The sequence below is a fragment of the Prunus dulcis genome, chromosome 6, assembly GCF_902201215.1.
Source record: "Prunus dulcis chromosome 6, ALMONDv2, whole genome shotgun sequence".
Taxonomy (NCBI): domain Eukaryota; kingdom Viridiplantae; phylum Streptophyta; class Magnoliopsida; order Rosales; family Rosaceae; genus Prunus; species Prunus dulcis.
Window position 1 is genome coordinate 3,511,946 of NC_047655.1, and position 16,413 is coordinate 3,528,358.

Here is a 16,413-nt window from a genome sequence, read left to right on the forward strand (position 1 = left end):
TGTCCCTTCAAACAAAAGAGAACCTATGCCTCGACTACACGAAGGGTAGACGTAGCAGAGCATCACAAAATGAGTGGAAAATGTCATTCACAAACGAAAACAACCCATACCTAACCCCAAAATACAGAAGAAAAAAAAACCAAAAGCATAATCCTGCAACAAATTACTGACAAATTAATCAACCGGCACCACACTGTAAGTCTATATATCCTTCCTTTCCACTAATGTTTCAAGAAACTTACATATATAACTTGGCCTCCATGTCACGTTTCTATCTTCATCTTCATTTTCTGTGGCCAAATTAATTCTTCATGGTTCCATGGTTCCATGTTTCTCAATACAACACTTTGATTTGATGACCTTTAACTCTATAAATCCAAAAGATGCTGCAAAAACAAGTGAAAAAAATGGCACCCACAACACTTTTTCTCATGCACATTTGGTTTTGGATCACATGCAGTGTCAATGCCACAAGGCCTTCACCAAAATTCCCAGCCATTCTAGTCTTTGGTGATTCAACAGTGGACACTGGCAACAACAATTACCTCAAAACAGTGGCCAAGGGGTAACCATTTCCCCTATGGCAAAGACTTTCCTGGTAAAGTTCCAACAGGCAGGTTTTCTAATGGAAAACTTGTCCCTGACTTCATTGCCTCCCTCTTAAAGATCAAAGAAGCCGTTCCTCCTTTTCTTGATCCAAGCCTTTCAAACAACGACCTTGTCACCGGTGTCAGCTTTGCGTCAGGGGGATCTGGATACGATGATATAACTGCTGCCGTTGTCGGGATCATACCATTTTCAGAGCAGATAGAGTTGTTCAAGAAATACATTGTGAGAGTTGAGGGGATTTTGGGGGAAAAGGAGGCTGACAAGTTAATTAATCGTGCACTTGTTATAATAAGTGCAGGTACCAATGACTTTGGTTTTAATATCTATGACATACCCACAAGAAGATTAGAGTTCAACATTACTGGGTACCAAGATTTTCTGCAGAAAAAGCTACAAATGTTCATTAAGGTAAAGTATGATAAATTCCTATCCCTTTCACATGCAATTTTTATTTTTATTTTTTGCATGTGATTCTGTTTTTTTTGTCAAAGCTGTAATTTGGAGCTTTCAGAAAGATCTTAAACATGTGAAGCATCTCATCACAAGCACATATGTGTAACATCAAGCCTTTTTCAGAAATATATATTGTATTCAACATGTACTTATTATTAATTTACAATAATTTTTCATGTCTATTTATATATATATATATATATATGTATGTAGGAACTATATGAGCTTGGATGCAGAAAAATCGTAATAACAGGGCTTCCTCCAATAGGCTGCCTGCCCATACAAATAACTGCAAAATCTGGAAATCCAAAGAATAGAATATGTGTAGACAATGAGAATTCAGATGCCCAAATTTACAACCAAAAGCTTGTAAAACTATTGCCCAAGATACAGTCACTCTTTCCAGGGAGCAAAATTGTCTATGCAGATGTCTATGAGCCATTAACTGACATGATCAACAATCCACAAAAATTTGGTGAGCAAAAGTTATTTTAAATTATTAATCTGAGTTTAAATATGATTATTAAATTATTGGTTCTTTCTTGTGCATAAAGGTTTTGTGGAAACAAAGAGAGGCTGCTGTGGTACAGGGCTTGTGGAAGCAGGGCCTCTGTGCAATGCATTGACACCACTATGTGCCAATGACTTGGAGTACTTATTTTGGGACAGCATACATCCCAGTGAAGCTGCCTACCACTACATTTCTAAGTACTTGGAGAAGGAAGTCCTTCCAAAGCTTGCTTATGATCATCAATCACAGCAGTTGATTAGTCTATCCGATCTAACAGATGATCGATACTGATAATGAACTTCTCCGTTCGAGTTCCATATACATCTGGTTTGTAAAGTCATTTACTTGATTTCTATGCAACTATCAAGGGAAAATGGAAATCGCCAATATTAATGCAGCCCAATTAAATCTATAAATTTCTGTGTTATGTTGATTTCTTGAAGTATGAATATGTAAATGTGGGTACTTATAATGACACCAAGAAAGCTGTCATAAAAGTATTTCTTCTAACTGGTTTTCTATGCCAAAATATATCTTCCATAAACCATTGTCGGGTTTTGGCAAGTGGGTTGCTGATGAAAGTTGCAGACACTGATGAAAGTTGCAGACAAGACCTACCACCCCCACCCCCATCACCGTCAGGAACCACCATTTTTCTTTTGAATTTGAAGGGTTTTAACAAGTTGCCAAGTCAGTGAACCGAACAGTCTGCGAGCACAAGCAAAACCTGGCGTTGTCATTTCTTGCACAACTTATTGAGATTACGCACACCTAGAAAGCAAATTTTTATAGTTATTAGAGCATCTACAATGGACTCTAAATCATCATTTCAGACAAATTTTAGGTAGGAATTGGAAAAATACAACTCCAAACATACTCCCTAAAATAGAGAGACCTCTAATGGCTCCATATAATTTAATAAGTATTTCAAACCCTTAATTAATGCTAACTATTTTTTATATTATTTTTAATAAAGATTGACCAATTAAAAAAAAGATATAACATTTATGACTCTCTAAATAGAGAGCATAATTGGAGTTTAAATGTTATAGAGAGCTCCTAAAATAATTTTTATATATTTTAAACTAAAATTTAACTGAAAAATAAAGAGCAAGATTGTGAATGCTCTTAGTACTTCCTATCCGATAATTATGACATATTTACTTATGAATCAAACTTTCTCTTCGCTTACTAATAGATGGTTTTCAAACCCGAAAAATACTATGGGTCATGTAAATTAGTTGCAGGAAAACTATGGGTCATGTAAATTAGTTGCAGGAATGTGTTTAATCAGCAGAGACAGCAAAACAGCAATTGCTATGCAACAAAAGAAAATTACGAGGACACCAAAACCTATGATTTCCAATGAAAATAGTAAAACCAAAACTTATGAGATTGATAACAGCACCAATCTATGGCATTCACAAATAAGAGGGGAGGGGGAAAAAGAAAAACTGTACTACACACAAGCAAACATCTAGGGTACAAGGTGGTCACAAGTTCTTTCGGACCATTCAATAATACATAAACAAAATTTTTGTTGTAAACTTCCTTTTTTGAGTACATACAGACAGCCATCACTAGCAGCTTAAGCTTCTTCACTTCCGGCCAGCGCCGGCGGATCCTCGACTGCCCCAAAACAAGTCGTTAATCTTAGCCTCGATGTCCTCATTAGCATACTTAATGTACTTGTCATGCCTCCCGATTTCTGGCACATTCTGAAACATTCCGATAAAGTTCTGATACGCCGGCAACAAGATTTTCGCTAGGGCAATTCTCAATTCGTCCCTGAGCTGATCATCGAAAACGACCCAATTGGATTGAGTTTTACAGATCTCATCGAAGTATATGTTGAACAATTTGAGCTTCTCTTTCATGGACTTCACAGCAACATTGGGTGCCAATGAGCCACTCTCAAGCTTCAACACCCCCAACACCTTACTCCATGAGCTTCTCTGGTAATTCACATGGTACTGCCGGACTTTCGCAGTGTGTTTTCGGATCCAATCGTCTCCCAAAAGTGATCCTAATTCGCTGTCTCTCACTTTCTGTACAATGTACCTCGAGTTGTTCATCATGAAAACATAGCACAAAGCAGGGTCCCTGTAAATCTTCGACTTGGCCTCTAAATTGCTCTCCAAAAGCTCCATAATCCATGCCATTTGGACTGACATCGAAGAAGACGAGGATCGATCATCGACCTTGGGTTGATGAGAGACCGCAGTGCTGTCCTCGAAAACTTGCTCGAGCGTCTGGCGCGATCGGCAAGCTGCTCGGAGATAATTCATCACGTATCGAGTGATAGGATGAAGTCCGCCACCAGGAACTGGGGTTTTGGCGGGATCGCGACTGATCAGATTCTCTAACTCCATGAAAATGCCTCTGATAGCTTCGCCTAACCTTTTCCAAATCGTCATCGCTTCGTTCCTGAGAAACAAACAGTACTGATCCGAAAACACGGACTCGAACTCACACATCAAATCCCGCAAGCTCTCGAACACGTCTAGAATCTTGAACAAACGCTCCGGCGATCGGCTTCCGATGGCTACGGCGTCGGCGAAGTTGAGAATCTGAATCGTCGAGCCTCGACAAACCTCCATGAACGAGAGGTCGGCAGCAGAGGAGAGGCCGTAGAAGACGCGATCGCAGAGTCTACGTTCGCTCGGGAACAGAATCCGAAGCGCTACGTTGGCGGATTTGATCCATCGCTCGATTTCGTCTTCGAGGTCTTGCCATGGCGTCTTCTGAACCTCTTCGATGCTCAGCTTCTGCAACCCTAGCCTCGATAAGCTCTCCTCCAAGAACTCCCTCCGGCAGCTGCTGTACACGTGCGAGCACTCTTTCCCGAACCCCGCGGTCACCATGCGCTTCGCGATCTCGTGGAGGTCGTTGATGGTTCCAGAAGGAAGCGCATCGATCACGATGTCGTAGTCCCCAATCGGCTGCGCCGTAGGGATCTGGTGGTCCTCGCCGTTTCCGATCATCTCCTCTTCCTCTTCGTCGTCCCCCGAGTCAAACGACAAGTTGCCGTTCGACTCGCTCCGGTACGCGCGACTGAGTTCGAGTGACTCGCCGCCGCGTTCGACCAGGGACCTAAACTCGTCCTCGAGGCGGAACATGGCCTGCTGCATGAGGTCCTCGGCGCGCGCGAGGCAAACGCCGACGGACTTGTCGACGGCCAGCGGCGTCCAGTCCCTGATTGTGGCGATGAGCTCGTCGATCGAGTCCAGGAAGGCCGAGGAATCGGCCGAGTCGGACCAAATCGGATGGTCGGCGGCGACGTACTGGGAGATCTGACGGTCCAGGGACTTGAGCGTCAGTTCGAGAGCGGCGCAGCTCCGAGGGCGGTCCTCGTCCTCGGAAGCCAATTTCTCGCGAGAGAACCTGCCGTCGAAGTTGGAGAAAATCTGCAAAATATCGTCGGCCATGTTGTCGTTGTGGCCCAGTGTCTTGGCTATGTGTCGGGCCACGGCTAGCAATTTCTCCTCGCCGTTCTCAGCCATTTTTGGATGTTGAAACAAAATCGGTCGTCTTGTGTAAAGAGTTAGTGTTAGAGAGTCCTGTAGGTGTTTGATTTTAGGTCAGTGTAGGGAGATTTTAGGGTTACGATATTGAGAGCAAAAATAGGAGGATGGTTTTGATTCTCAGAGATTTCATAATTTCATTTTGTTGTAATTAATAACCAAAAAGCCAAAAGCCGTGAAATGGGGGTTGCCGAAGTTGAAATTGAATAGTATTATTTAGAGGTTCGTGGAAGGTGATTGGAAAACACGCGGTTTGGTGGTGGGGGGAAGAAGAAGAAGAGGGAAAAGATATTTGTGGGCAATTTTTGCTTGGTGGATTCTCTTGGGGCCCCTTTGGATTGGACTTTTGAATTTCTTGGATTTTTTTAATTTTCTGGACTGCTTTTTTAAAAATTTGAGTGAATGGAATGGATAAGAAAGAGTGAGAAGTGGGGATGTTTGTAAATGTAAATTCAGTTGATTAAAGTAGTGTGTATGTTATTGATTTCAAACACCTTTTTATCAGGTTCAAATATTTTTTGTCGTATATTAGAATAGTTTTAAAAAAAATTTCTTGTAACTATAAATATATATATATACAGAGAGCTTCTACTGAGAGATTCTTCAAATTAGCTTATTTAAGGGATATCATTGTAGGGCTCACTCTGTATTGTATTTTACTAATTCAAACTATCTCTTTTGTAGATACTCATTCAAATATCATCTCTACAAAAAATCACTTGAATTCGATATCATTTGACCACTCAATTGAATTATTGAAATTTTAGTACTTTTTTGAAGTATCATGTTCATTGATTTTGTAAGACACAATTGAATATCGAAACAGTTTCTAATTTGTCTAATTTTTTTCAAGGATGATCTATGAATATAGACTTAAAAAATAGATGATTTCGATCGTTGAAAAAAAAATCGTAGAAGATCCTAAAAGATGTCTCTCAAATAAAATTATTTGAATAATTTTTCAATAAAAATGGACTCTACATATATATATATGTGGTGGAATTTTAAAGTGGAGAAGGTTGAACGGGTTTGGAGCTTTAGACTTTATTTGGATTAGGACAAGTGAAGTAAAGTAAAAGTAAAGGGGTTTTTGTTGTTTTGGGCTTGGTCTAAAGCATTTTATTTTATGGATGACTGGAATTTAAAAGACGTGGAGACCGACACTTGAAAAATCTGGACGGCAGGGTGTTGCTTTACTGTGAGCTTATCGGGTTTATTTAGAAATAAAATAAAATGCCACGTGGTGGTGGGTAGAGTGTCTCAGCTACGAATACAGTGGACTGTCTCAGGTTACGCGTTTAGCATTTAGTTTTAGACCAGCTTTGGAAGTGCACGCTTAAAGAAAACCAATAAAAATGGCGTCCATTCTCTCACTGTATATTTATTAATTAATGCAGAGTGGTTGGGAGTTGAGGTTTTTATTCACTGTGCACTTATGTTTCGGCTGCATCGTCTTCTTTCCCAATTAATGTCATTAGTAACTGCTCGTGCACTCGCTCGTCGGGCCTAGAACTCTTGTTCTGGGTCTATCAAGTAATGAACAGTTATAACTAAAGATTTAAATATAAAAATACGGAAAAGTAAATTATTGGAAAGTAAGATACAAAAAAGATAAATGGCAGAAATATAAAGTGCGATTAAGATAAATTATAGAGATAATAAAGTTTCAGAAGCTGAAGATTTTTTTATCCAACTCCAACATAATAACAAGTTAAAATAAAAGCTAAATATTTCTCCATTTAGCTATTTTTTAAAGAACAAGTTACAATATTGAAGAAATTGGAGATTTCTCTTATCCAATTTGTACAAGTCTCATATATTTAGAAGGAAACTAGACTGACTATTTAAACAAGAATCATACCATAAAGATGGCATAGCAGATAAACGCATGAGTTGTCAACTGGGTATCTGAGCAGCAAGTTGGCTATTTGAAAATCTTGAAGTTTATTTAAGTGTTCACAAGACGTTGCGTCTGATTTTGGAGAGAGAGTCTTTGAGTGTTGTTGTAGAGCCTCTATATTTATAGGCAGAAAATCTTTAACGATGACATTGAAGACTGGATTATAACACTTCAGTGTTGTTCAAAGTCAGATGCCGATTTGTCATCATGAGTCAATCCACATGTAGGAGAAAAAATATCTCAGATGAAAACACTGGTTTCAAGGGATATCCCTATTATTTGTCATCTTTTCGCAGCTAGAAAACCAGTCGAAAGACAATTCCTCGGGGTTTTGGCGTCAGTTATCTAGCCCGCTTTCTTGCTGAAAGAGATAGCTATGAAGTCATTCTTAATGGTGAGAACCATCTTTAGACCGCCACATAGGTCAATTGGTAACAGTTACCAATTTTCTAACTTTATGGTGTGTTTACTAATCAGAAATTGAATTCCACCTATAGAAGATTATTACGTTTACTTCACATCAAGGAATTGAAAAGTAAATAGGGCTTACACAAAATTAGGAATTGAATTCCTGATTTTGGAGAAATTGAATTCTTGAATGGGAGGTGGTATTCTAATTCATGGAGAACAAATCTATTAGGAATTCATTTTTTTTTACCCATTATCCTCACATAATTTTAAAATTCCAAACTTGTCATCTACTTTAACCTAACAAAGAGGATATTTGAATAATTAGTACCATTCTTACCTAAATTCCATATGATTTAGTAAACAACTTCAATAGGAATCCGGAATCTAACTCCCCTCAATCCATATGGTTTAGTAAACAATTTCAATAGGAATCCGGAATCTAATTCTCCTCAATCCAACTCCTCCTCAATTCAATTCATCATAATTCAATTACAGATTAGTAAACATGCTATTAGTGTGGGTTAAGATTGAGGTCTTTTCGCAATCTGGACTTTTGAGTGGATTTTACCAATTACTGGCCCAAATCCAAAAAGACCCTTTTCGTTGGTTTTGAAAGGAAGAAATTGAACTTAGGTCTAACGTAATTTTATTTGAAAAACAAATCAACTTTGGTCCATTTTCCAAATATGGTATCAACATGAAGTCTCCTGATTATCAAGAAAATCTTGACACTATCAGATGAATCTTAGAGATATCAAGTAAATCTCGGAGATAGAGGGCAAGAAATTGTTTCATCCCTATTTTTTCAGGACAATGGGTTGTCTTGAAGAAGAGACATATGCGACACACTGCTGATGAGGCACTATTTATGGCCAAGACCTGATCTGTCCACGTGATATAATCCATAAGAAAATAAAAAATAAAAAGATCGCCCATCCCACGTGATTGGCCAAGCAACGCAAACCAAATGCTTCGCAACACACAAAACTCCACAATATAATAATCACCGTCCATCCCTTTATCGACGGCTACAGATTCTCCAACCCCAAAATAATCCTATATAACCTCTCTTTTTAGTTTTTACCATTCGACCCAAATAAAATCCAAATCTCTGAAAAAGCCTCGCCAGTCTTCTTCAGTCTTCTTCCAATCGTGCGCCCAAATTTCTCTCGTAGTTACACCAATGTCCTCGCCTCCCCCGATCCCAATCTCATCCCAACAATCCTCCCACAACCCCCAATCCTCCTTCACCATCCCGATCCCATCCCTCCGACCCATCCTCACGCGCCTCTCCGGCCTCTCCCGCCACGCGCTCTCCAACAGCCGCCCCTGGACCGAGCTCATCGACCGCACCGCCTTCTCCAGACCGGGCTCGCTCTCCGAGGCCGCCTCGCGGGTGCGCAAGAACGCCGCCTACTTCCGCGTCAACTACCTAATCGTAGTCGCGGTCGTACTCGCCTACTCCCTCATCTCCCACCCCTTCTCTCTCCTCACCCTAGTAACCCTCTCAGGCGCATGGATCTTCCTCTACGTGCTTCGACCGTCCGATCAGCCTTTAGTGATCTTCGGCCGCACGTTCTCGGACACCCAGGCCTTGTTCGGGTTGGGCCTCGCGACGCTGATCGCTATCTTGCTTACGAGCGTATTGTCGCTGATTCTGACGGCGGTGATGGTGGGGGTAGTGATCGTGTGCGCTCACGGTGCATTTAGAGATCCCGAGGATCTGTTCCTCGACGATCAGCAGCCGTTGGCTTCCGGGTTCACTTCAATATTCGGCGGTGGGGACCCTTCGTTTGGTTCTGCGAGTGCCAGTGTGATGTCACGTGTCTAGGTTGTGATGGTTTATGGTCGGGACTCGGAAGACGTACATACTGCTTAGCTACACAGTATCACACTCCCGTGGGTCGGGTCATAGGTGCTTAGATCTGGTTATAATAGGGATATTCATTACTTAAAGATAATTTCTTTTGTTCTCTCAAGTTTGCATTTTTCTTTGTTTAATTGATGGCAATTTTAATTGTATCTGATTTTATTAATTCTAATACCATAGCCTTTTTTCTTTTAACATACATTAAGGTCTTTTCTTCTTATGTGTATAGATAATAAATTTGCTTATTTATGAAGATGATTAAATGAGTATACTCTTTGACCTAAGTACATCTAAATATTTTAATCAAAATGTAAAATTAATTAAGTACACTTTATTTAATTACCAAAAATACCTCTTGTACACTCTAATACACTCTATCACACAACACTTTAGTGTCAATCATAAATCAGGTTTCACTTTTAACATGAATTCTTGCCATTTTTTCAAATTTTGGGTTCGCATCAAAATCTTTAATTTCATAAGTTATTGTGGAAGTAGATTTACTAGCTCCTTCATTTCAAAGCTTGATTCTTGCAAATCCTTGTGATTTTCTTCGAAATATGTGGAGGAGACTCAAACATCTATATCAAATTATTAGTGAAATGCATCATCACCAATCCGAAAATCGGTGAGAATTTTGGATGCTTCCAAGTTAGAAGAAAAGTTTAAACCCTGGGATCTTAAGGTCATCCACTTCAACTTTATTGTATGGATGATGTTGAATCAAGTATATGGAAAAACACCAACACTTGTCTTTCACCGTATTTGTAAGGATGCTCTAAGCCTTTGAAATATCAAAGACCCTTAAAATTATACGAAAACTTCTCTACATTTGATTAGGGTTGAATATGACGAGCATTGTGTACTTATTAAAATTATATTTGTTTCACAATTTCATATATCCTTTTTGATCATTTTATATTATGATAAATTAGTAATTCAATAAATATTTTGATAATAGAGTATACTCAGTTAATTTTAAGGTTCGATTAACAACACTCTACAGGATACTATAACCCCCAATCTCACATCACAACATCAACTTACAACATATACAATGAATGAAATACACACGGTTACTACTATTATTGGTGCAGCAAAGTTATCGAATAACACTACTACTATAACAAATAGTGTCATTACACATCGATTTGATCTCGATATCGTCAGTATTGTCCCATTATCTCAATAACAATCAGTTCTATATGGTATTATTATGAACTAGACAAAGTATCAATTTGCTACAATAAAAGTGTTATTTAAGAAATTTGTTCAGTGATGGTACTATTTGAAAGCATTTCCCATGAATGAGTGTAAATAAATTTTCTTCCAAAGAAACCACAGATATAAGCATGTCAAACAAATAAAGCGCGTCATCATGTTCACTTTTAAACAAGTATTTGAATAACCAAGCTTAATTACATGACGAAGAACTTTATCAGTGAACAGAAGGATGTAAAGCACATCTCCCATTTGAATGCATTAGGGCTTTTGGGCAAATAAGCAACCAAAAATCAGCAAACAATTGAAGCCAAACAGTTCAGAGCAGAGCACCCAGCAAGCAAAGCCATCCGACCATCTCTCCCACCCAACACCAACAACTCAGATGCAGAAACTCATGGATTAAAATGCTCCAGATATCAAACAAGTAGCAAGCAATTTACACTTTCAAATCTAAAATCGTGTGATCATCTATATCTAACAGATACAACTTTGGGAAAGTTAAATTTATAAACTACCAAGTGCTCCATTTTTCTCTTTTAGTTTATTCTTATGCATGTAAGGCAATTTCCTTTGAAGTGGGTATCAATTGGGTTGAAGGAAAAATAAATAAAAGGCGAAAATTTCATTTACAGCAACACACGGTTCAAGTGCTCTCTCTAGAATACGAACTGGTCTCTTCAGCAACCTTTGACCACACATTTGAAATTTTTTCAGCATATCCCACCTGTTTCATTATACAACAGAACAATATGCGTTACATGGGAGTGAGAACAACAATAAAGGATCTAAATGGAAATAGTAAATATTCAAAGAATGACTTGCATATGACAAGCCACTATAATACACACGTTAGAGGTCACGGATACATGTTAAAGCCAGGGGTAATTACATTTAACTTGTCTTTGGCTCAAAATAAGAAATATAGCATGCACCCTATGTCCTAAATAAGGCAAGGGGGAAATCAAAGCCGATAACAGAGTAAGTGCAAAGAAAACAAGTACTGTCAACTCAGTCTCAGTAAGGAATTGTTGCAAATATTAAGATTTAACAAGAAAAAGAAAAGGCAAACACCAACCAAAGATGTTAAATCATAACTGAAGTGGGAGGAAAGTCAGTTATTCCTGCTATTGATCCATTAATTCTGTTAAACAACCTTGCCTTTTAAGTGGGGTACTGATTAATCAACAGTTATTACTGAACAGAATGCAATGGTGCCAAAATAATTTATATTTAGCTGTCAGTCCCAGCTACAAATCAACTCTTGGCTAAGCTACCTACTAGATATACTAGCCTCTCTTCCACTTGCATGCAGTCATTTACTCAAAGCATCCCTTTTGGCAGATTAACTCATAATTGACTAAAGGACTAAAGCATCTCAACAATCCTATGCTTTGGCTAAATCACTACAGCATTTCTTTCACTTCCATAACTACGGCTTACATTTTTATCTAGAAGGGCCTGCCAGATTATTCATCTCATATAACACAGATGAACTCATGGGAGACCAAAATTCGTTTACATGCAGATTCTTGAAGGGTAAAAGACAAATTTTCTACATAGCTATGTGAACAGGAACGCAATCGGTAAGTACCTGATTAAGCACAAATCCCTTCAACATGTTCAAGAAGTCAGCATGCCTCTCGTTGTCAAGCCTTTCAAGTTCACTCTTGTTATTTTCCTGCATTTCATCATAATCATTTCTAAGTTCTGGGTAGGATATATATTGAGACAATTGAACGGGGAGCTATAGCAACTATGCAAATAGAAAATAAATATATACAATCAGAAAATTTCCAATATCAAGATCAAGTAAATGTCAAATATACAAATAGATCCGTACTGCATCTGCTGAAAAGGCATCCCAATTCACCAGAACAGAAAGAAATTTTAAAAGGTAATAATTTAGATAGCCTTAATCGCAGAGGGAGAAAATAAAGCAGTTATAAGAGACCAAAAAGATGCAATAATTTGTCATCAGAAACTGAACAGACACACCAAAACCAACTGTAACTTTATGTATATGCAGATTTCTTAGCATCAAGACATGCAAGGATGGTTTGCAAAAGCACAAGATCAATTTCAGTTACCCTAAAATAGTTCTTAAATAAAAAGAAACTTGGGCTTCCAGAAGCATATACTTCTTCATCCTCTGCATGCACCAACAAATAACATCCAAGAGCTAGACTATTTAAGATCAAACTTTGCATAATTCCCATCCCTCACTGTGAAGAACAGCCAAGCCTTTCACCTCATACACTCAGTTGACTGCCACAACTCGTAAGCTTTGATGGATTAACTAATACCCTCATACAGGTGCAATTTGCTGGGCTCTTCCTAGACCTCATATCAGCAGAGCGGAGATAGAAGACACAAGATACAAAGACGAAGTAGTTGTCAAATCCCATCTCAACAACCACGTATCAAAGAACAGCATGGCCAAATACCATCATTTCCTAGCACTAAGTGAATCAAGCTACATGTGTGCCTCAATGCTATGAGATTATCATATAACCAGAGTGAGGAAATTCCTTTGAGGGAGTGAGGCTAGACACAATTTTAGGACAAGAAGGCTAGGCATACAAAATAAATCAAATGAAAGCATCTGTGAAAGCTAGGCATAACAGCAGATGAAAATTGATGAGGAAAGTATGTGCGGCAAAAACCAATGCCTGTACCAATTAAGAGAGAACAATGCTAGCACTACAAGGGCAAAAGGGACAGCTATACATAATGAGGAAGAAACACTAGGAAACAAACATAACAACCTAGGATTTAACAAAAGTAGAACTGAAACAGGGGCAGGACAAAACACTGAAGCATTTGGGATGCAAAACCTTCACATACAAGTTTAGATAAAGTTTGCAAGGTTTCTGATTTATTAATGCATATTTTAAGTACCAAGTATTGGAAAGATTATCCTAAGTATCAGTACATTAAAAATAATTTCAGGGATACAGTGGTACCTTGATCCGCTCATATTCTCTGATTGCCACATTTTTAGCATCCTCAGTGACTCTTATGGTTTCATTTAACTCCTCTAGCTTGCGAATCCTTGATTTGTCGCCACCAAATATTTTATTTGATTGAACTTCAAGTTTTTCAGCTCTTGATTGCAGCATATCCAGTTCTGATAGTAGAGTCTGCACTGTTAATAAAGCACTTGACCGATCTGAGAACGCACTGTTGACAGCTAACATAAGCCCAAGATATTCATGGAACGTGTCCTGCAATACAAATCGTATGAAAATCATTATTAGAATTGTTGGTTTCCTTCTAACGTAACATTGAAAATCAGTTGAAGAGAATATGAACTGAAAGAGAATATGCTATATATGCACACATTAATAACCAAATTAACCTTATAGTTGGAAACATAATGAATAACAAAAAGGGCTGCAAAATTACCAAATGTTTGACAGTCTGAGCATTTAACTCTCGATAGAATCTGCTAGCTTTGACTGCAGCAGTTGCCACATTCTTCATGTCAGCTGCTCGCACTCTTTGAGAGTTGAACAATGCCTCCTCATTCTCAAACTTGGTCAGTTTTATAAACGCCAGTCCTAACTCTCCCATTGTCTCTCCCATGTCTTGTTGGGCTTTCACAAGTGATTCAGCCTATTAAGTTATAACAAAAACATGAGTATTCAATGCAAGCAAACTAATCACTCAAAAAACTCTCAATATATTCAATTTCAGTATTCATTACCTGCTGAGACGCATTGCTGAGCTGTTCCTCCAGCTCCTGCATCTTCTGTTTCTTCTCCAAAAACTCCTTGTCCTCCTCCCCCACCGGCGGCTTCGAAGCTCCCCAGTCATTAGACATAGACTGCTTCAACTCCTTGAACAACCTCAACAAATCCCTCCCGCCCTTCGCCGGCTGAACCACCTCTTGTGGCGCCAGTACCGCCCCGCTCTCCCCGAACAGCTGCTTTGGAAGCTTCACTGCCCCATCAAGCATCCTCGACGCCACATCAGTGGTCAACGGCAGCGGAAGCCTCCCCTGAACCTGCAAAAAGACCTTCAATTCGTCGCTTCTCTTGATCACTGGGTGTGAAGCCAATCGCCTCAAGTACTTTTCCAATGCCACTCTTCTCTGCTCCACAAACTCCTGTTTCTGCATCACCTGACTCTCCACCACGCTCTTGTCCGGCCTCGGCGGTATAAAGAACCCTCTGTACGACTCGGCCAACCGGTCCGATAACGTCACCACGTCTCGGAACCGTCGTCGGACTCCGAATTCCGATCCGCCGAAATCCGGAATGTTCGTCCGAGTCGTGATCAGGTACGTGACATAGGTGTTACCTCCCGGAACGATCGAATTCGTGGTCTCCTGCTCTTTCTGAGGATTCGAGACCGTGATTTTAATGTACTCGGAGGTGGAAGACGGAGATCGCGAGAGAGAGTACGAGCTCGAATTGTCGGAGCTCTTGCTGGGGCTCTCGATGCCGTTGATTTCGGCGATGGTGTCGGCATCGAAGGGACTGAATATCACGTCGGCGTAAGCAGGCGGGTCGAGGTATGTGGAGTTATCGGGGGCAGAGTTAGGGTTTCGGAGATCGCGGTACGGTAGGGGCGATATTAGGGGATCGGCGTCGGCTGGGGCAGCGGCGGTGGTGGCGGAGACGAGCGGGGACGACGAGGAGAGAGGGTGGTGCGTATCGGAGAGCGACGACATGGTGCTGCGATAACTCGAGTACGATTTATTGCCGTTCAAAGGGTCGTCGAGCACGAGATTTTCCATTTCTTCCTTGGACGCGTAGAGCTGGGCTTCTTCAATGCCCTGTTTTTCAGAGCCCATCATCTCCTTCACCAAAATGAAATCAATAAAGAAGAAGGAAAAAGAAAGAGCAGGAGCAAAGCAAGCAATTCCAATTAATCTAAAAACTGAAGCAAAGCTTGATTTGAGGTGGTGAGGGGCATTTTAGGGTTTTGAGGGATTTTGGGGTCAGAGAGACATGCAGAAGTGTGACTGGTGTGCCAGAGGTGGGTTGGAGAAGACGATCGATCGGACTGAGCGAGCGGAAGAGGGTGGAAGAGAGAGAAGGTCACATGGATTTTTGGGTGGGCTGAGAAACGATAAAACCGTGAGAGAAAACGACGGGTTTAGTTCGTTGGATCTTCGGGTTCACGACGGGATATTTTTGCCATTGGAGTGTTGTACTTGCTTTTACTTGGATTGGTACTTCCCATATTTCGAACTCGGTTGACATGATGACAAGTATTGGATACGCTAAGTTCCCATGAGATCACTTGATAGTGTTTGAGTACACATAATGTTTCAAGTATATAAATTTATAAACTTTCATAATTTGATTCTACACTTGTAACTAATGTTATTATCATATTTAATATCCTAAAATGAGCACTAACAGTCAATTATTCCATCAGATAGGTGAGGTATATGTTTAGCTTTTCCAAGGCTTGCGGTTTTTTTTTTTTCGGAATTTCTTAGATCATGTATAAATGTGAGTATTGATTATATTAATATTCATCATTGTGACTGATGATCTTTAGGTATACATTTGTGAATGCAATCTATAATCTTTTTCTCCAACAAAATAAGCCATAATGTCAAAGACAACTCAATTATACAACATGGAAGAGTCATCTACTTTATTCATTTCAAATGTTAAATAAATGGTAATGATCATTTGGTCTAGTATAATCCATCTCCACTTTATTGGAAGAGTCATTAAATACGAATGCATTGGGTAGGTATTATGTACATAACATGTATGAATCAGTTGCATAGTGTTACAAGTAACATTATCTGTATTCATCTTTTTTTTTTTTTTTGGGGGGGTCAAGTATCTGTATTCATCTATATTATACATTAAGTATGCCTTTTATTAAAATATATTATATATAAGAATTATTTGAGGATGCGTGACTCAATTGGAATATCTACAAT

General features: G+C 39.4%; 4 protein-coding genes across 4 annotated transcripts; 2 read left to right on the forward strand and 2 right to left on the reverse strand.

Moving 5' to 3' along the window:
• Positions 1-281: 281 nt before the first annotated feature.
• On the forward strand, positions 282-1,983 carry LOC117632252 (GDSL esterase/lipase At2g30310-like). The gene is given in 4 exon segments (XM_034365689.1): positions 282-563; positions 565-1,017; positions 1,276-1,537; positions 1,617-1,983. Coding segments are annotated over 4 exon segments (1,143 nt in total). The 5' UTR covers positions 282-383; the 3' UTR covers positions 1,865-1,983.
• Positions 1,984-2,908: 925 nt separating this feature from the next.
• LOC117630993 (exocyst complex component EXO70B1-like) lies at positions 2,909-5,565 on the reverse strand. Its single transcript, XM_034363891.1, has one exon. The coding sequence runs from the start codon at positions 5,074-5,076 to the stop codon at positions 3,172-3,174; it is 1,905 nt and encodes a 634-aa protein (XP_034219782.1). The 5' UTR covers positions 5,077-5,565; the 3' UTR covers positions 2,909-3,171.
• A 2,914-nt stretch (positions 5,566-8,479) lies between these two features.
• On the forward strand, positions 8,480-9,477 carry LOC117631311 (PRA1 family protein B1-like). The gene has a single exon (XM_034364392.1). The coding sequence runs from the start codon at positions 8,592-8,594 to the stop codon at positions 9,237-9,239; it is 648 nt and encodes a 215-aa protein (XP_034220283.1). The 5' UTR covers positions 8,480-8,591; the 3' UTR covers positions 9,240-9,477.
• A 1,098-nt stretch (positions 9,478-10,575) lies between these two features.
• Positions 10,576-15,788, reverse strand: LOC117631071 (sorting nexin 2B-like). The gene is made up of 5 exons (XM_034364016.1): positions 14,209-15,788; positions 13,908-14,117; positions 13,466-13,726; positions 12,094-12,180; positions 10,576-11,226 (listed from the first exon to the last, which is right to left on the reverse strand). The coding sequence occupies exons 1-5, from the start codon at positions 15,301-15,303 to the stop codon at positions 11,146-11,148; spliced, it is 1,734 nt and encodes a 577-aa protein (XP_034219907.1). The 5' UTR covers positions 15,304-15,788; the 3' UTR covers positions 10,576-11,145.
• Positions 15,789-16,413: the final 625 nt, after the last annotated feature.